Here is a 19,999-nt window from a genome sequence, read left to right as displayed (position 1 = left end):
ATCATCCGCTAAGTAGGGAGCATGCGCAGGAGAAGAGATTTGGGGAGTGTCTGAGTAGCTCGTTGGATGTGAATAACCGCAGACGCTGAAGCCAAGAAGAGCATCTGTGTGAACAATGAACCGGCGGACTTGGACGGAAATCGTTTGGTGAAACGGACAAAGCGGACGTGTGAGCAGCGCCGGGGAGATGGAAATGCAGGAGAGCGGCGATTTGCTGGATGTCTGTGGCGTGAATGACCTCTAACGAAAGGGGGAATTAGGAATTTATACTTTGCTGTCTGCAAAGTCAATCCTCGCATCGAGAGTGTTAATGTTGGCTGGCCTGTGTTTGGTTGTTGATGAACATTAACAGTAAGGCCAAGCATTTTATACCTTAAGTAGCCTTATTGTCTCGATTTATTTATTTCAATTTCTGGTCATTGAATGCCTTTAGTCTACTATTGTTTATTTCAAAGTGTCTAATACTTATTGCAGTACGATTTTAATACACGTTATTAAACCACTGCCTCATATTTACGTGCTGTGACACAGGCGAATATTAATTATAGCAGATCAGCCTTTCTTTTATGAAATACTGATGCCATAATCCACTCGGTGTCATGAGTTGGCCATCTGTCGTGGACACCTACTTAAACCTGCAAGCAGATTAATCAAGGTGTAAGGATTTAAAGGCATCAGTCAGGACGTTTCTGTGCCAGAACTCTGCTGGGCTTCCTGGTAAAGGAGGGGATGCTCTTGGCCACAGTTGGCTCATTGGAGGAGAGAGACGAGGAGCAGGAGGATGAAGGCGACGAAGAGTTGAGGGATGGAGGGGTGCCTTTCTATGTGAACAGAAGTGGCTTCCCGGTGGATGAGGAGACTTGGGAGAGGATGTGGCGCCATGTGGCTCGAATCCATCCCAGCGGTGAAGCATTGGCGAAGGAGATAAGAGGTGCCACTGACCTGCCCAAGGTAAAGCCCGAAGGAAGGAGGAAGGAAATGCAGCTGCTCGCACAGCACTGAATATATAATGCGTGTTTTGTGCAAACTTCCCTGCACAGGAAATTTCTATTTTGCTACTTTTGCTATTAGTTATACAAAACAGAAGAGCACAGAGGTCAAACAATGCTACATTCACCAGCTGCAATGAATATTGGGATTGTGTTATGGTAATGCAGATGTTCGGATGCTCTGTCCCACAGATTCCAATACCAAGTGTGCCTACATACCAGCCTACCACCACTATCCCACAGCGCCTGGAAGCCATACAGAAGTACATCAGGGAATTGCAGTATCCTTTGAGCAAGCCGGTTAGAACTAAATCAGTGATAACAGGGTGCATTTAAAATGATTTTGAGACTATATAGATTGTTTATAGATTTTACACACCGATCATAGGAAATGTGGATGTTAAAGTGCAGAATCCCACTGACCCACTGTTTTTTTCACAGTTTAAAATATGGGCCAGACAGCTGAAATATAATGTAGGCCACCACAGATGCTATATTAGGTGAAAGCTTGATTTCCAGCCAGAGAAGGATTTCATCCATTATTAACCAACAGCCTATGACTCCCACAGAGCACTTTAAGGAGCTGCCTTTTCCTTTCTCTTAAAACATTTGTCATGTTGCCTTCTCGCAGTATGACCTTAACTGTGCTTTACAGGTACAATCACACAGGAACGCAGTTTTTTGAAATAAAGAAAAGCCGCCCTCTTACTGCGTAAGGAGTTCTTCAGTCACAGATATTTACAGCAGCAATCACAGGATGTCTGGGATGAGGGTCTTTGATTTCTTAATATTTACCCAGTGTTGCTGTGAGTGCATGCATATGGATCTCTCTGGTTTACTTCAGGGCTTTGTGTGTAGGAGTGTGTGTCAATCAGCACAGGGCTGGAAAACACTTTCCCTGACCTCACTTTATTAGATTTAGTAGCGCCAATATTATTTCCCTGGCTCAATGACAATGCTTTTGTTTTCATGAAATCAATAACAATGTGTTCCTGTAACTGGTAGTGCAGTAGGCTGCTGTCCCCTAACTCAGAATGACATTAAATGGTACTCTTGTTTTTCGTTTGTTTTGCGCAGGTTAATGGACATTGCTAAGGAGATGACGCGGGAGGCTCTGCCAATCAAATGTCTGGAGGCAGTGATCTTGGGAATGTATCTTTATGACCACAGAGGACGTGGTGCAGGTCTTAATTTATTGTTTTGTTGGCAGCACTTTACAATACAGCCTGAGACTAAGGGCGTAATTACCCTGTAATTAAATTAAATTTCAATTAATTTTATTTAAAATTACAATGTAATTATATTTCTACACAAATACTTAAGGGTAGGTAAACAAGAAATAATTATACTTTATGTAAATTTAAGTACTGCATAATTTCCTGGTAGTTTAGTGAAAAAACAAACAGTAATTTTAAAACATTAATGGATACATCAATACATATGCATAAAATTCAATGAAATTCCATTTAATTGCTATGGGATTGCACCTTTAGTCACGGCCGTATTATAAAGTGTTACTGTTTTGTTTTCTGCTTCACTCCAGTGGAGCCTGACAGAATGGGTTGACAAATGGATTCATAAATTTGTTTTTGGCAGATCTACCGTATGTTTTCTCATCAAATTTTGGCTTCAGATATTATCTAGTATAGCGGAACAAAACAGATGGATTTTCTACATAATAAGAAGCAGCAGGCTTCACCATTATATGCCCGGTTTTAGATCAATTTGTACAGACGTTTTTTAGACTTAGGATTTGAAGGTCAGTTGTACGTTTCCTTGACTCAGCTTGATGCAGTTACCTCACCAACAACATGCCTGCCGTGGAGCGCTTCCCCCTCAGCTTTAAATCTCAGTTCTCAGGGAACCACTTCCACCACATTGTGCTGGGAGTCCACAGCGGGGGGCGCTTCGGAGCGCTGGGCATGAGCCGAAGAGAGGACCTCATGTTTAAGCCCCTGGAATTTCGAACACTACTGGACTTGGTCCAGGAGTTTGAAGGAGCATACAGGGGCTACTGGCACACCTTACGAAAAGTCAAGATTGGCCAGTACGTTTCCCACGATCCTCACAGCGTGGAGCAGATAGAGTGGAAACATTCGATACTTGATGTGGACAAGCTCACCAAGGAGGAGCTACGGAAGGAGCTGGAGAGACATACTCGAGACATGAGGCTAAAGGTAGAGTGGCGCAGGTGGACTGCCCTTTCTGCTTATCAAATTCCCTTTGACGTGCTCTCTCTTCATGCATGGTGACACTGATTTGAACTGCTGTTTGAAGAGCAATCTCTCTCAAATGCTGTTCTCTCATCACCTCTGATGCTCATATAATGAAGGCAGCCTGGATGCTGAGCTCGGTGTATAATAAAACTAATGACTTGACGCTGCTCTGCAGTGCTTTACTCAAGGGTGGCTCTGTCCATCAGTAGCTGATCTTGTGCACTCAGTGCATTACACAATCACATTAAAGACAGAGACATACTTCAGCCACTGACACTCAGAGTAATGGTGAAAGCACTGGTAGCTCACTCATGATGTTTTCAAGTGAATGACGCTCTTATGTTCTTTTGTGGTTTTGCAGATAGGAAAGCCTGCACCTCCATCTCCCACCAAAGATAGGAGGAACAGCATGGGTTCACCCCTCAGAGGACCAGGCAGCCCCATACGGAGGATCAGCCGTGTTGAGAGGCGGTATGATTAATCACATGCTCTGCATAGCTCTCAGTATTTGCGCTGGAGATGTCTTATGATCGAAGGCAAAAAGAAGGAGCTTCTAAATTAGTCACAGTTTGCTTCTTATATGAATAAACCTCGTTGTTGTTTCTAACATTTATTTATTTATTTATTTGCAGCCCCTCTGGAGACAAGAAGGTTTTGGAACAAAAATCCTCCACAGATATGAACGGATACCAGATTCGAGTCTGAGGAAGATTTTATTTTATTTTTTTAGATAATTAGCAGATTTCAAAGCGCCACACAGGGTGTTAGATTTTGCCATAGAATACGAGCGTAACAGAACACGTTCATTAGAAAATTTGATTACACGTGCACATATTAACTGCCACCCACTCACAAGTCCTCATGCACAAATTCAATGACCGGGAAGCAGCTGCAAGCTGGAAACAAAAAACACAGGGAGAGGCAAAGAATGGGACATGTGTCTGAGAGCGTTTCTGCTTGGTGCTGGAGGACACACGTGCTCATACAGGTTAATGCTATGGCACAGCTAAAGCTGTGAAGTGACATCATCTTTCAAATGTGTTTTGGTTAAAAGAAAAAGCGCTAAAATGCAGCATAAAAACAGTCAGTATGCTGCATAATGGTACAACAACATAAAAAATGCAATATCAATTTTTAAAAATCTGATTACAGCAGTGAAATATGGATGCAACCACAGCTCAGTGTAAAAAGAAAAACGCCTGCTCTGATGTTTTCACTTCTATTAAATTTCAATTTAATGATCCAATCAGGAACAAAGGGCAGAGCGTGTGAGTTGAGTGTTTTGCTGCAAAACAGTTATACCCACTGTGTAGCCTTACCTATTCAGGCTTAAAAACAGTTAAGGAATGCTATTCATTTGGATAGGCTAAAGAAAATCTTACAATGCACTTTTTCCCTGCCAGTTTTACAATGTTTATATGTTACTTGACAAAAATGTTTTTACTTGAATTTGTTATGTGGACCCTTAATTTGGAGTCTCCATTAACTCCGCCGCCTCTGGACTTCCTGTAATATTAGCTGTCAGTGACAGTACAAGAATCTCCATGTGGGTATGACTGTGTTTACGGTGACCAATCACAGTAGGGCCGAGAGATTTCTAATCCTCGAATCAGGTCGTGAGAGAAGCAGAAGCAGAATTTATTTTTTTTAAGCAGAGTTGACTTGTGTATAAATTTCCCTCATGCTTGGGGCTGATCTGAGCTTTGTACACACAGGTACCCCTCTATGCCTTCCTACCCTTTTGTTTTGTTTCTTGCTCACAGATTCCAATGCTGCTCATTGAATTTGTGCCCACAGATTTAGATTTAGATCATGGAAGTGGTGGTTAATGTGTTACATGTCATATGACGTGAATCTGATATTTTCCAGGGGCCAGTGATTTAACCTAAGGTTTATTTTTTTGTACACACTGGCCCGTTCACAGGATTCAGTGTTGAATAGATTACCAGCAACTCCTCGCAAACAAACGCCTCATTCAGCTTCCCTGTGTTGTTACAGTATTTTTCTGTAGCAGTTACTGTGCATAGAAATTGGTGCTGGCAGTGCTCCCAACATAAAACAGAGCCGGGGCACAAGTGCAGTAATATGTAAACATTATAAATGACTGAAAAAGTTTTGGTAAAACAAAGCGAAGAAGCTAAAGCTGGACAAAAAGTACCGGCTCAGCTGCTGGACATATCACAGGTCCCTGTGCTGTCTACAGAAGCTCTCGAGGCTCGTCTGCAATCTGTCTAGTTGTACTGTAAGTGTGCAAATAAATGTCATGTAGTATATATCCACTTAGACTCTGCTGGGCAACCATTACTTGTGTAGTGACTAGTTTGCAAACCACTTCCCTCGTGCCTTGTGTGATAATTCAAAGAGGATAAACACTTTTTTAAAAACATCTAACCCATTATTCTTATTGCCCGACTAAACACAAAGCAGCTCTGCCCGTCTGAATCACTATAACATAAACACACGTGTCATCAGTTATTCTAACTGATAAATATAACATCTTTCACATGAGTTAAAGCCGATGAGTAATGCAGCTGCATTTATTGTAAAGTAACAACGAGGCGAGTTTGTGTGAACTGTACTTTTATTTGTAGCAACTTTATCAAATGCTTCACTTGCCTTAAGTGGTAACCTAAGCAACTGACTTCCATTTAAACAAAAGTGTATAGCAGTTTGTTTACAGCACTTTTACCTGCATTTTGTATTTTTTTATTGGAAATGCCGTCATTTTATACCCTCGTTGTTGACGATCACCCGTAAATACTTAATTGTTTATCACCCTGTTTCAAATGTTGCTGCAGCCAACGTTTTTATCTCTACGGTAGGTGTTGTCCATTCTCATGTCTTATAACACGGTTGTTTTGTATCAAAAACTGTTGATTTGCAGAATCACAATAAAGAGTCACGTTGATTATGGCAACACATCTTTATGGGTTTTTTTATTACCTCCAACAAGAAAGTTAAGGCAGTGGTTTAGTGTGTTTGTATATCTATTTTTTAGTGATAACTGCAAGTTGTGGACAGTTTTATGACACTAGATGGGTCTCTTGGACCCTGGTTAAGTCTTTGTTGAATTTGTCCAATTTTTTAAAGGAATTTCCGATGGTGCTTATCTGCTGTAGATACGGTTTTAGGCCTGACACGTCTTTGGTCTTCTACTTGTCCAGGTTCCTCAGACTGTTTAAGAACACACTGTATGCTATACTGAGATATCCCAAGTTTTTGTTGTTTTCCTTGATTTAACCGAAGAACTGGAAACAAATTTGCTTTTGTGACAGGCTTCTAGTAACAAAGTTTCTGAATATAGAATTTAAAATTGGTTCTTTGCTCAGCTTTCTATAATGTGTAAACACAAGACAGGTTCGTTGCTTGAATTACGTGCCTTTTTTATGCTTTGAATAAGTCATAGGTCAGTGTTATGTGGTTTAGGAAACGGGTCAGGTACAAGGACTGGACTGAAAATTTGTGAAAAGCAGCAAATGACCAAAGAAAAAACTTTGAATGCCTGGAGATTACGCAACACCTTGCTTAAAAAAAGGTTAAAATGTCTGCTAATCCTTAACAAGATCATAAACTCTATACTTAACAAGGAGACACACTGTAATTTGGTGTCTTTGTGCCAGGCAGGGAATTTTTTGGTTTTCTATCTATCAGCAGTTCATAATGAGCACTGCAGATCCTTCCAGAACAGAGGCACATAACAAGAGCGCACTGAGCTCTCTAAACACCATCTCTGTCAGGACTACTATACAAAGCAAACACTTCTATAACAGGGGAAACACAAGCCTCAGCAAACTAAAGCACTGTCATACTGCGATGGCAGAGTTCAACATACTGGACTTTTAGATTTCAGAATACCTTCAAATTGGAAAAAATGCTGAAAAAGTAAGACCATGCCCAAACTGAATAATCTATTTATAGTTTTACTCCTAGTAGAAATAATAATCATGGTGTGCTCACACAGGACAAGCAGCTAGCAGGGCAAGGGAATGTCCTAACTTAGGGAGAAATAAAGTATGTTATCTTAAAATGACTCGTCTCAAACAGTGGGTTAATCGAGGGGCTGCACTAGTATATGATGAACTGAACTTTAACTGCAATTCACACAAAGTAAACAAAATCATACCAGCAGAGGTAAGGGGTTCATGGTTTTCCTTCATCATAACCCTATATATCTAAACAGCATACTGACAGGGGTGATGACACACTCTACAGCCTACATTTTACCCTTTCACACTAAGATTCATCATGCATTAACAAATCAACACCACACAAATATTAATTCATGTCATCCAGACATCACCAGACAGTAAACACAGGGAGATGCACACATTTAGGGAATATATTTATTCAGCATTATTAACAATCTAAAAAATATTCATAGTTTCAAGACTAAATTTAAAAGAAGAAAAAAATCCCACCCCAAACAAAACAACATTCACCAACAGCAACATGAACATGAACAGGTCCATGTAGTTTCCACACCAGCAACAAAGCAATCAATGGCTGCATTTTTAAAAGAAACTGTTAAAGCATCATTAAAGAATTGTGACATTTCAGTATTTATCTAATGAAAAGCACAAAAAAAGTAGACTGAAAAATGGTGGCCATTATTTACATTGCTATTTGGGAAAAGAAATTAAGGTCTATTCAGTTGCAAAACTATGATTTTGTTGCCAGTAGTGAAGCAGAAAAAAATGTATTTATAACAAAAACCTGTATAAATGAACAGTTGGAAAGAAAATATGTTCCAACATTCAATCACAGTTCTTCCCGTCAAGCATTACTGAGGTCCAGCTGAAATTTAGCGAGAAGACTGAGATGGTCTGAGGGGAATATGTGATTGGGAAGGCCATTCATTGACCACAAGACATCCTCAGACAGAAGAGAAAGAGACCCGATGAGTTTCAGGCCATCGTTCAGAAAGCTAGCACAAGCTAAGGAAAAGAAACAATAAACAACACAATATATTTAATGTCACAAATAATTAATTTAGAGCTTGAACATCTTAAATATTCTTCGTGTCAGACATCCTCATACCTTGTCGACCAGTAAGAACATGTTTTGGAGAATAGAAGATGTAGTCGACTGTGTGTCCGACCTCCGAATGCAGGGTTGTCACTTCTGGATTTCCAGAACCTGGGAGAATGTGCTTATAAACCGACTCTAGGTTTAACCGATGGTGGACTGTGTGTCTGAACCTGCAAAACCATAGAATTAATGATTAATAGATCTTATTTATACTTCCAGTGGACATATTTTGCTGTTACTTATCTTTCATCTGTCTATCCTGTTACAGTGGTGGATGCTCATTAGTTTTGGCCAAAGATGCAATTAGGTCAACATATGTACTGTTCTGTGCAAAAGTCTTGAGCCACCCCCTCCTTTCTGGATATCTTGCTTCAAATGACACTTTCGTGTTTTTAAAGTGTTCTTGAGCAGTAGTTCTCCAAGCTTTCTGAAGGTCTTTCAAAGTTATACTTGCACTCCCAACATGAAACCATCTGGTTAGATACCAAACAAGTACTTGGTAAAGATATACATTTGTCAGACCTACCGCTTATCACCCAGCCTCTTAAAAAACATAAATGCTTCCAAAGTATAACAATAGCGTCAACTCTGGTGGGATGCATATCAGATCACACACTCTGTAGTTAGACCATCCACTAATCTAAGTCACTAATCTTCAATAACCCAGACTTTGTATTCAATTATAGCTTGTTCAATTCAACTATTTGGAAAGAAAAAAAAAGAATTACTCATCTCACTCTTGGCATCACCTTTGCAAAATTGGATTTAGCGACACAGATACTTGCATACAGTGCTCTCAGAACACCCCGAGATGCAATCAGGCTCTGCACCTACATGAAGCCCTTTTGGACCCAGATTACTGCACAGCTGTCTTACTTGCTGGGCTGCCACATCCCACCATCTTTCACCTGATCACTGACAGATTCTGGTTAAAGACACTTCTCACATTGAGGTTCCTTGCACATTATAAATTCTACACTCGCTCCTATATCCCCCGTGTTTCAATTATTGTATCGTCCGTGTTTTTAAGTCATCTATGTCCTTGTCCTGGATCTGTCTCTTCTAAGTTGCTGTCTCGTTTTGTTCAGAATAAAGTAATAACAAAAAAAAAAAAAGTTCTTACTTGGATATTGGCTGCTTTTTACTCATTTTAGTCCAGTCCTTGAAACAGACCATTTTCAGATAAATATCTTTTGGTCTTTATTAAGCCACTTCACACTGACCCATGGATCCCTGAAGCATAAAAACTCAAGGGATGTTTCTTTAGGCACCTTGTTGCTAGCAGTCTGTCACATAAAACATAATTAGGTGTACTTTCTTTAGCTGAATCTACAAAAAGTGCCAGTGATAACAAGTCTGACAGGCATAGTACTGTATTTTTGCAAAATTTCAAAAAGCTATTAGCCTAAAACTTGGCAGAGTGTGCAGTGTGTCGTTAAAAAGAAAATAGGATAACGGCACAAGTGCAGAAAAAAAGATGCAATAACAAGTCAAAAAGAAACTATCAACAGAAAATGGACAGTATTTGAAAATTATTTTGGTAAGAAATAGGAAAAAAAATTCTAGATGGCCCTTCAGCCGATCCTTATTGCTAAAGCCTCATCAGAAACAATTACTGGAAGGGTAGCTACCATACCAAAAGGATGAAGAATGACAAATTACACAAGAACTGGACTGAAAGTCAGTGGTAGCAGGTCTTGTGGGATGAGAATCCATCCATCCATTCTCTTCCACTTATCTTTGTCTATCCCAGCTGTCGTAGGGTATACCCAGTCTGTCACAGGGATAACAGATAGAGACAGACAACCATTCGCACTCACTATGGGCAATTAACTATAGAGTTACCAATTAACCTAACTTAGCTAACTACATGTCTTTGAACTGTGGGAGGAAGCTGGAGTACACACAGAAAGACCCCGGCCTGATGGTGAAATTGAACTCAGGACCTTCTTGCTGTGAGGCAACAGTCCTAACCACCATGACGCTGTGGGATGAGAATCCAAATTTGAAATTTCTCACCCCAACCATTATTAATATGCACAGAGGAGGGAGAAGAGAGGTACAAACGGCCTCTAAAGCAGTCTGTAAAATACAGGAAGGCTCTGTCGTGGGATTTCAGCCAGTGGTGTTGGGGGATCTTGTCAAAACAATGGAATTATGCATGTATAAAAATACTGTGAAGTTTTCACCCACTGTGCCTCACTTATCTGAAGGCAACTGATTGACAAAAGCTAGAATTTTCCGCAAGACAGCCCCAAACATAGTACCAATGCAGTATAAGCATACCTGGATATGAAGAAAAACACTGAAGCACTGTGGGATCATCTTGACAGAGAATGAGATAAAAGGCAACATCCAAAGAAGAGCTTTGAATGTCCTTCAAAACACCTGAAGATCCATTTATAAAGACCACTTAAATAAATTACAATAAAGTTGCCTAACAGAGTGCTGAAGAATACCAACTATTGACTTTAAAAGCTCATTAGAATTGAACAAACTTTGTATCTTTGTATGCATTTCAATAAATCTCTGCATTTCCCAAGTTCCTGGTGAAATATAAAGAAATGTAAAGAGGCTTACACAGTACTGAAATGTGATCCGTGTGACCCAAAAGCTTAGGCTCAGTGTGGACATCCTTAATATTGTCATCCCAGGTAAACGACTAGATACCAGGTAAACAGCAGCACCATACATCTGCTACGTAATGTTTTGTTTACAAAGGGCAGCAAATAGAACAAAGGGCTTAAAGGTAAGGTGGCCTCAAAGTGACAGGAGCTAAAACTACTTTTTTCAGACAGCGGATGATGCAGAGCTCTCCACCGAGGTTCACTTCAACATAAATAAGGGCTTTTTAAACCATGTAAAGCTACCATAGGAGAGTCTAAAACTAAAAACATGGAGCTAAAAATCAGCGTAAGCTTGATAATATTGTACATCATACATTAGCTCCATGTGTGATATGTAACTTTCTAAATGGTAGAAAGAATTCAGTTACAGTAACTTTAATACTATGTTGTTTATTGTCTGTTGCTTCTGTGGTAAACTGACCTTTTATCATCAAGATGATTTGCCCTTGAAGCATCTGTGCACAATAAGAAAAAAATGAACAGAGAATCAACATATCATGGTAAGGAAATCAGGAGCTTTAAATGAAAATGCGAGTGCAGTTTCTGTATTGTATTTTTGTACTACCTGGTGTGATGTCAGTCACCCCTGGAATCTCTTCCAGGCCCTGAGGACGGACACAAGCAGCTGGACAGTAGCGCAGCTGCAGCATGAAGTCGTGGCTGTACTGACATTTCCCTACGCAAGAAGAAGAAATCATCAAGCATCAATAGAAATTATGGAGAAAAGATACCACTGAAGAATGAGACATGCGCTATGGATCAATATTACTATAGTAACAGTGCACTTGACTTAACCTTACCTGATTTCTGTCTCTCAAATATCTCATTGGCAGTAGTGTACTGGCAGCTGCCAGTGATTCCCAGAGAGCTGGGCCAAAGTGGCGCCAACAGTCTGTGGCAATTGGCCTTATATGACAGATCTTCTTGACCTGATACCTGTCAGTGAATACAGAAACTCTTACTGAGGCATGATTAAATAAAAATTGAGACAAGGTGTTACTTAATTAGTTTATATTTTCTTACCATCCATGCTGGCAGGTTTTGGTAGTGGAGTTGGCTGGTAGTGATCAGCTGGTACAGAGGCATGTGTGGGACAGAGTTAAAGTCTCCACACATTATTACGTTACAGTGTTCACCTTTAGCCTTACAGGACTTGATCACGCTGTCAATTTCAGCCAGCAATATTGCTAACTGAGCCAACTTCACGTCCCCCCTCCTGGGGTTGAAAAGCAGGTGGGTGTTGGCTACACAGAGTGGCGAGCCCACCTCCTTCACTTGTGAACCCCAGTTGACCAGTGGCTGAAGAAGCAAAACAATGCCCACATTGTGCCGGTCTAACAGCTCCGTCTCAGGCTTGAAGAACTCTAGGTGAGTGGCAGCCACTTGAGAGAAGCTGCTACGAAAGCAAGTAGCACATCCATCTGTCTTGGTTCCCGTACGCCTCTTGTACACACAAGTGTAGCCTGGATCAACAACATGAACAGAATATGTGTAACATCTTTGTCAAAACATCCCCCAACATGACTCTTCCACTGTTTTGTCTCAGCTGACCTACCCATCTGAGACAGGGCAGGATGCAGCTGTTCATGGTAGTGGTTCTCCTGAACCTCTTGAAGACACAAAATCTACACAGAGTATTAGCGGACACCTAACATTAGATATAAAATTTTGCAAGTTAAATTTCAGAAACATGAATTTGACATGACTCACGTCTGGTAGCCATTGTTCTATTTCCTTTAAAAGCAGGTTACATCGGTAATGCCAATCCAGCACCTCCAGGGGGCAGTGTGTGTACAGTTGCTGGTTGGCTTCTAGTAAGTCCTGAGCAAGGATGTTGTAGGACATTACAGTGAAGTCCATAGTGGCATTTGTGAAGGGTATGAGGGCAGGCTCTGCTGAAGCAGCACTCTCATCCATCTCTACCCAGACTCTCCACATCACTGGAAGAAGGACAGATATACATGGAGCGGGTTACTGAACTGTAAATTAGTTTTTAAAAAAAGTAAAAATATTAAATTAAAAACAAAATATAGCCTTCATCCTCACCTTCCAAGGGAAGTGCTGGCTCTACAGGAGGGTAATAGCTCATAGAAGGAAAAGTTATAAGTGGGCACTGCACCTCTTCTGTGAGACCAGGTCCTGCAGGGAAGTGCCAGCTGGTTTGTGCATGGTGCTGCTCACTGAGCTTAAAGTGGGCCTGAGGATGAGAGAGAAGGGAGGGAAACACCGTCTCGGAAATGCTGACTCCATCATGTGGCTCATCTGCAGCTGGGACTATGTATTCATCCCAGCACTCTTCAAAAGTAGTCTCTAACTTTTCCATGTATGGTATTTGAATTTGGTCTTCTGCTGAGCTGGTCATTTCCGGTGTGCTCTTCTTAGCTGGAGATCCAGACTCTCCCATGGCTTGTTTCTGTACTTGAGATGCAGTATCTTTTATGCTGTCCTCTGTCTGCAGACACTTTAACTGTTCCTCGAGTGCTTGCTCTGGCATCGTCTCCTTTGCTGGTGAGATTCCCCCATTCTCTGCATCCATATGCAGCACCTTAAGGTGGGTAATTATTTCTCTATCCTCCTGTTTTGAATCTTGAAGGTTCTCCTGATTTGCTCCATGTCTCTTCCCCGCTTCTTCCTCTTTTACTTCAGATGGTACTTCTGAAGTAATGTTTGAGTTTCCGTCACTCATTGTATCTTTATCCGGGACAGCCGTTGGAGGTTCTTTGTCCATGTTGCTCCTTGTAGTTTTTTCCACTTCCGGGCTTGGATCTTTTACCCTTTCTTTCGTTTCTCCCTTCGAACCACCGGTTGGGCGGAGCCGCTGCTCTGTCTGCAAATCGGTGAACCTCCGGGTTTTGGCATCCCACGCAGCTTTGTCATTAACCACGGCAGGAGGGAGGCCCTTTTTTGAGGCCCCTGTAAGCCAAGAATACAGTAAGAAAGCAGGTATGCTAAAAGTTACTAAACCTTATACTTTAAGAGGTCAACGACAACCCATGAAAACACAGACGTGCTTACGGAACATAAACAACACCATAAAAGTCATGTGATAGCGTCTTTGCGTCACAAGGGGGCGTCAAGACCTCAAGAACAGGTGCAAGTTAACTCATGTAGCACTTCATAAAGTTAGCTACACTGCAACAGCTAAATATGTTCTTCGTTACCGTTTTCACAAAGAGGAAACTTTTGGCAAATTGGGGACACCACAACGTGTGTCACACTGAGCTTATAACGGGAAACATTACCAAAAACCTCATGCCGGTGAAGCAGACAGCAAAAAAGTGCTAACTAAACTTTAGCACTATTAGCTCCAGGCAGCGTGTCTGGGGAAATACATACGTAGTTTTTTTTTTTTCAGTCCGTATTTGCTCAGCCGACAATCACAAGTTCAGACACGTTTGCAAATCCACTGTTAGATTTACCTGAGGGTCGAACGGTCAGGTACCGTGATAAATAGTAGAGCACATAAAACATCAGACTGCCAATCATGTTGCGGTACAAAAATCAACGCATGCGCACTCCGAATTTGGTGATAGCTGTGGGAGGGTAGGGGCCTGAAGGCAAAAGTCACGTTTTTTGTTTTGTTTTTCCAGTGTGTTACTTTCAGTTGTTACTTTGCTTTGATTTGATAATCTGGTCCGGACAAAAACGGGAAAATATTTATATATTTTTAAAATGCTTTACAAACATTTCATTGCAATGAGTGGAGCAAACAGACATTTTCTAAAGGCATTGATTCAAACACACACCTGACATGTCTACTTGATCTGAAACCTGCCTTTATCTCATTAAGTCTCGATATAAAGTCAAACTTGACTAATAAATGTAAACACTATTTTAATTTTAAAAGTATTTTTGCCTTCTCGGCCTGATTTCCAGTTGGCCAAGTCCTGTGTTGAAGCCCCTAAATCTGGGACATAGTAAATGAATTAATTCATTTTCTCTTTCTCTGGTGAATACTTGAGCGGGCATATTGTGAATTTTATCTTTTAATTACATTAAATTCAGAAGCTGTACATATTTTTAACTTCTTTATCCCAATTATGTAAGCCATCAATGTGTTTGTTACCACAAAATCTAAATTTTATGATGAGGAAAGACCAGTGATGGGAATAACGGCGTTACAAGAAACGGCGTTACTTTTTTCAGTAATGAGTAATCTAATTACTATTCCTATTGTTACAACGCCGTTACAGTTACTATTTTTCAACAAACAGACGGTTGAAGCTGTGTTCAGGTTACCGCATCTTATATCAGTTGCACGGAAGTAGCTGATTTCTCAAATAATTGACTGTTGAGTTCTAACAAAAAAAGAAACAAAACCAAAGATAAATTTTCAGAAATCTGCATGAACACCGCTCCACAGAAATACTAACAAACCTCTTCATCTTGGCTGTCTATGATTATAAGATCTCCTCCCTGCAGCTGACAGAAATCTCTGGATTCCTTCCATGTTTTGAATTAATTTGACTTCAAGGGAAGTAGTAACATACAGAGTTCATTAAAATCCATCCTGCAGGACAGTGTTTGCAGCCATCGCCTGTTTCCAAAAAATAATACCACCTTTATAAAAAATTATGAAATAAATCATTATGCTTTTACAATTGTATCATATACAGAAACAATGAAACCGGTCTTACTAAGCATTGATAAGCGTGTTCTCATGGCTTCAATTTCCTTCGTAACTTTTTCCATCTGACTTTTATAGTCATTGCTTCGTTTTGTCTGGTGTTCAAGCTCCCAGTTGGTTTGTGTCTGACGGCTCATCTCACTGTCCAGCTGCTTCCTGGCATCCTTCATGGTTTCCACTGCAGTCTTGTAAGTATCCTGGAGGTTGATGAGCTCTTTGCTGATGCGTTTGGTATCATCGAGCGTGAGGTGAGTGTCTGTGAGTTTGTTATCTGCAAGTGTTGAAGACTGTTACTTTTCTTATTCTTAAGTAACAATATTATAAATCAGGTGGTTTGACAACATTGTACATCATCAGTTTTATTTAGAAATGTTATTGTAGATTTCCAAAATTTGTACAAATCATTGTAGCATCAGTACAATGAATCAATAAGCAGGCTGATAGCAAATTACTCACCTCAGTACATTTAGTCACAGACAGACACATTTTCCCTGTAACTGTGCCTTCGCTCTAACTTTTGTTGAAAATGTGATTTATGTGATGATTTTGCCTAATAGTAAACAGAAATATTTGTCTTTTTCAACATCCTTAGAAATGTTGTTCAACAGCTATCACCAAATGGAGCACTCTAAACTAGTGATGTTCGATTCGTGAACGAATCGTTCAATACCCGAGAATCACTTTACTGACTCGTGAATCATGATTCACAAGCCCAACTGACTCACTGACTCATCCCTGTTTCTGTTAGCAAACTAATTTGCTTAGTAGAAATATATCTAGCTTATAATTAAAATTGCGGGGGGGAAGAAAACAACAGCCAGTTTCTTAACAAAAGCATTTCTGCTCTGAACTGGAAGAAAAAACCCTGAGTAGAAGCTCACATCAAGAAAATAGCTCCTCGGTTCACAGTAGCATCGCTCTGCTAACATGCTAACAACACATTTGAGCTACTCACCCCCTCCCTTCCTGTGCTGAATCGTAAGCTTAAGCAAATCACTCAGGACTCGCTCACCCCCTCCCTCCTGTGCTGAATCATAGAGCGAGCGAACGAATCACTCACTCACTCACCCCCTCCCTCCTGGCTCACAGCTTCTTCTTCTTCTTGGTTGGCAACCAATGTTAAGGCGCATTACCGCCCCCTGGCTCACAGCTCAGTGGACATTTAGATGAGAAAATATATATTTAACACATTTAAGGAAAATACTAATAAAATAAAAATAAACAAAATAAATGTTTATTAAGCAATTTTGATAGGAAATTGCTTAATTTTAGAAATGTTTTTGCTCTTTTATGCTCCATAAAATAGTTGGGTTGTTTTTTAGAATCATTCATCTTAGCAGTGGGATTTACATGAAAAGAGAGACAAATTAAGTTTGAGTGAAAATGTAAATTTTTTGCACTCTCTGGTCAACTGACTCAGTGAATCAAATGACTCAAAAAAACCGATTCACTTTGGTGAGCGCCTCATTAAAATCCGATTCAGTAAAAAGAATCAAATTTACCATCACTACTCTACACCCTGCACTGGAAAAAATACCCCTTACTTCACCTGTGATCACACACTTTGGTTTTCCAGTGCAAAGGCAGCTGGCAGAGGAATGGCCAAGGAAAGGAAAGACCTCACTGAGCGAAAAAGATGAGGAAAGCTGGTGATGATTCAGTGCAGCTGGTCTCAGGGGATGAAGAAAAAGCCTGATCAACTTAGCAAGGTGAGTTTAATGTTATGATTTATTTTATTTTTTGATGGTATGTTCAATGTATGTTACTTGAATTATACAATGCTCAAGTCATTTTCCACCTCAAGTTTCTCAATATTAAACCTTGTAGTAGGGGTGGGCGATAGAAACGATATAAATTTGGCCAACGATAGCGACTTTGACGCTCTATCCGATAGCGCATGTTGATGATGTCATCAAGCTGCGCCTGTTTTGGTCGAAAGCATAGCTGCAGCTAAAACCATTATCATCTGCAAATTATGCTGGGCGACAGTCATAGCAAAGAGATGAAGCACTTTTGAAATATGGGGAAAGCCAAAAACTGCGCTTCCTCCACTTCCGTAACATTGATTCATTAATGTTGAATTCTCTCGCAGCTGTTCTGTTCCCATGTTGTTGCAGTATATTAATGACTAACCTCGTATTGTGGATGAATAATCTCAGTTGTTCTCCTGACTGAAGTTTGGCCCGTGTACAGCATCCTGCTATGCGATTGCATTTGTCCCTGACCACCAGAATCCCTCACGTTAACTTTTATCGAGTGGAAAAAGGTTGGCGTTCATCCTCCAGCTTCACTGTGCTAATGTTATGCTAACATAGCTGTGTCGCTAGCAATCACGTAGCACATCATTATATAGCAGCTAGCCCAACTTCAGTAACCCTGCAAACGCCACTGCTGTTTAGTTTTCTGTCTTCATTTATGTTGGAAGTGATAGCAGAGCTGTACGTTTTAATTAGCTTCAAAAATCTCTGTCAGAACATGCTATGAAATGTTTAGGTGTAAACTAGCGAGCTAACTTCCTGTTAACTTCTAACTCCTTTAAATTTAATAAATTCTGTTTTCATGGATGCCTGGATGTTAAACTTAATTGTTACACCCGATAAAGCAGCAACGCTGATGATTTTATTAAAGATGGAAGAATTTAGACCGTTTTTAACTCTCAGTGTTCGTTTGACTTTGGGACCTGAAGGGGAAGGAGTTTTGGACCCAGATTACTCCACGAAGCTTCTCACTACAGCAGCCGTAATGCTCTGACGATCCATCAAGCAGTGCGGCTTGCCAAAGTTGTACTAAAACATTTTTAACAGATTTCTGCACGCAGAAATCGGTTCGTGGTCAGTAAGCACAACCAGAATTCATACATAAGGCGCACTCTCGATTTTTGAGAAAATTAAAGGATTTTTTGTGTGGTTATACAGAAGAAAAGAATATATATCGTGATATATATCGTTACCGCACATGCTTCAAATTATATCGCCCAGCCCTACCTTGTAGCTTTATTTATTTTATTTTTGGCTTAAAAGTAAACAAGAGCAACAAAAAAACCCCTAACTTTTAACTTTTAAACATAAATTCATGTGAAAACAACAGCCATTCCGTTAACCTGATTACAGTCTTACTTTGTTAAATATAGTGAAACTGTATAAAATAATACGGTATCATACCTAAAAAGTTGAATATTACGGTAAAATACTGGCAGCTGTGGTTGCCAGAATTTCACCGTGGAAAATATAGTGATAATGCAGAATACATAACGGTATATTTGTTGATAAATGTAAAATTCACAGTGAACTTTGGTTTTTGTACAATTATTACATTGAAATAAAAAAACTATTATAAAGTAAACCAGTTTAAATACATTTTAATAAGCTTGTTTACCGTCTCCTATTGACAAAGCACAGAAGAACTGTATAATACAAAACATGCCTTTTTATTCAAAAGTTCATATTTACACGAAATTATTGGCAGCTGTTGCAGCCAGAATGTGGTCTAAAAAGATTAAGGTCCAACAAATGAGGTAATAAACACAATAGGGCTAATAGGCATAAAACTTACATTCTTTGACTTTTTGTCATAATTTGCTAGAAACATTAATAAAAACCAGTAGAGACAATGATTAAATTAAACAGTTAATATCCATCCACCCGCTTATCCTTTTTCAGGGTTGTGCTGGAGCCTATCCCAGCTTTCATAGGGCGAGAGGCGGAGTACACCCTGGACAGGTTGCCAGTCTGTCACAGGGCTAACACACAGGGACAGACAACCATTCGCACTCACATTTACACCTATGCAATTTGGATTAATCAATTAACCATGCAAACACCACACAGAAAGACCCCGGCCTGATGGTGGAATTGAACTCAGGACCTTCTTGCTGTGCAGCAACAGTGCTAACCTCTGTGCCACCATGCTGCCCTAAACAGTTTATATTTAATAATCAAATTAATGACTAAAAAGGCACTGATCTAATTAATATCAAACTTAATACAACCAAAAACAAATAAGTACATAATAAACAGTCAAACAAAATTTAAAACACTTGATACTTGCAGTGGTTGGCAAAGTTTCTTTTTCTCCAGATTGATAGTAGAGGGCTTTCAAAACAGTCTCTGACGGTGTCTGAGGAACTGGAACAGGTTTTGGATCCAATGTGCTGGAGCACTTGCATGTTGTTCTTCAGATGCTCGGTGTACATTAGCGTTCTTTCCTTGCAGTCTGAAAGCAAATACAAAGCACAATAAAGCAAACTGCCCATTTCAAAAGCAAATATACAATCTTACATCTAATAGAGCTGACACAATTAATCGTGTAATGATTTACAATTGTGATGCATTGCAATGCGGACATAAAGCATTCTTAATCCATTCAGAAGAAACTAATTGATTATTAAATACGGCCCCGATCAAAAGTTTAAGACCACTTGAAAAATGGCAAAAAATCATCTTTTGCATGGCTGGATCTTAACAAGGTTCCAACAACATGCAACAAGCAGAAATGGGAGTGAGACAAAACATT

At 40.0% G+C, this 19,999-nt stretch overlaps 2 protein-coding genes and 1 long non-coding RNA gene across 3 annotated transcripts; 1 reads left to right on the top strand and 2 right to left on the bottom strand.

Annotated features, from left to right (window-relative positions):
• The first annotated feature begins 34 nt into the window (after window positions 1–34).
• On the top strand, window positions 35–4,021 carry vash1 (vasohibin 1). Its single transcript, XM_085441946.1, has 7 exons — window positions 35–951; window positions 1,182–1,270; window positions 1,645–1,701; window positions 2,067–2,141; window positions 2,785–3,166; window positions 3,567–3,676; window positions 3,838–4,021. Exons 1-7 carry the CDS (start codon window positions 730–732, stop codon window positions 3,908–3,910), a joined length of 1,008 nt encoding a protein of 335 aa, XP_085298072.1. The 5' UTR covers window positions 35–729; the 3' UTR covers window positions 3,911–4,021.
• Window positions 4,022–7,526: 3,505 nt separating this feature from the next.
• Window positions 7,527–14,366, bottom strand: angel1 (angel homolog 1 (Drosophila)). Its single transcript, XM_085441975.1, has 10 exons — window positions 14,280–14,366; window positions 12,907–13,773; window positions 12,571–12,800; window positions 12,416–12,485; window positions 11,884–12,323; window positions 11,661–11,796; window positions 11,426–11,536; window positions 11,282–11,315; window positions 8,243–8,403; window positions 7,527–8,139 (listed from the first exon to the last, which is right to left on the bottom strand). The coding sequence occupies exons 1-10, from the start codon at window positions 14,344–14,346 to the stop codon at window positions 7,979–7,981; spliced, it is 2,277 nt and encodes a 758-aa protein (XP_085298101.1). The 5' UTR covers window positions 14,347–14,366; the 3' UTR covers window positions 7,527–7,978.
• Window positions 14,367–15,243: 877 nt separating this feature from the next.
• On the bottom strand, window positions 15,244–16,442 carry LOC146686647 (uncharacterized). The gene is made up of 3 exons (XR_014916803.1): window positions 15,944–16,442; window positions 15,498–15,758; window positions 15,244–15,397 (listed from the first exon to the last, which is right to left on the bottom strand). It is a non-coding gene; the product is annotated as an uncharacterized LOC146686647 (long non-coding RNA).
• Between the last annotated feature and the right edge of the window lie 3,557 nt (window positions 16,443–19,999).

This window comes from Copadichromis virginalis, linkage group LG19 (assembly GCF_057382275.1).
Source record: "Copadichromis virginalis isolate Kocher_CV1m ecotype Utaka linkage group LG19, C_Virginalis_male_GT1.1, whole genome shotgun sequence".
Lineage (NCBI taxonomy): Eukaryota > Metazoa > Chordata > Actinopteri > Cichliformes > Cichlidae > Copadichromis > Copadichromis virginalis.
The sequence above is the reverse complement of the archived record's forward strand: the minus strand, read 5'-3'. Positions and strand labels throughout refer to the sequence as shown.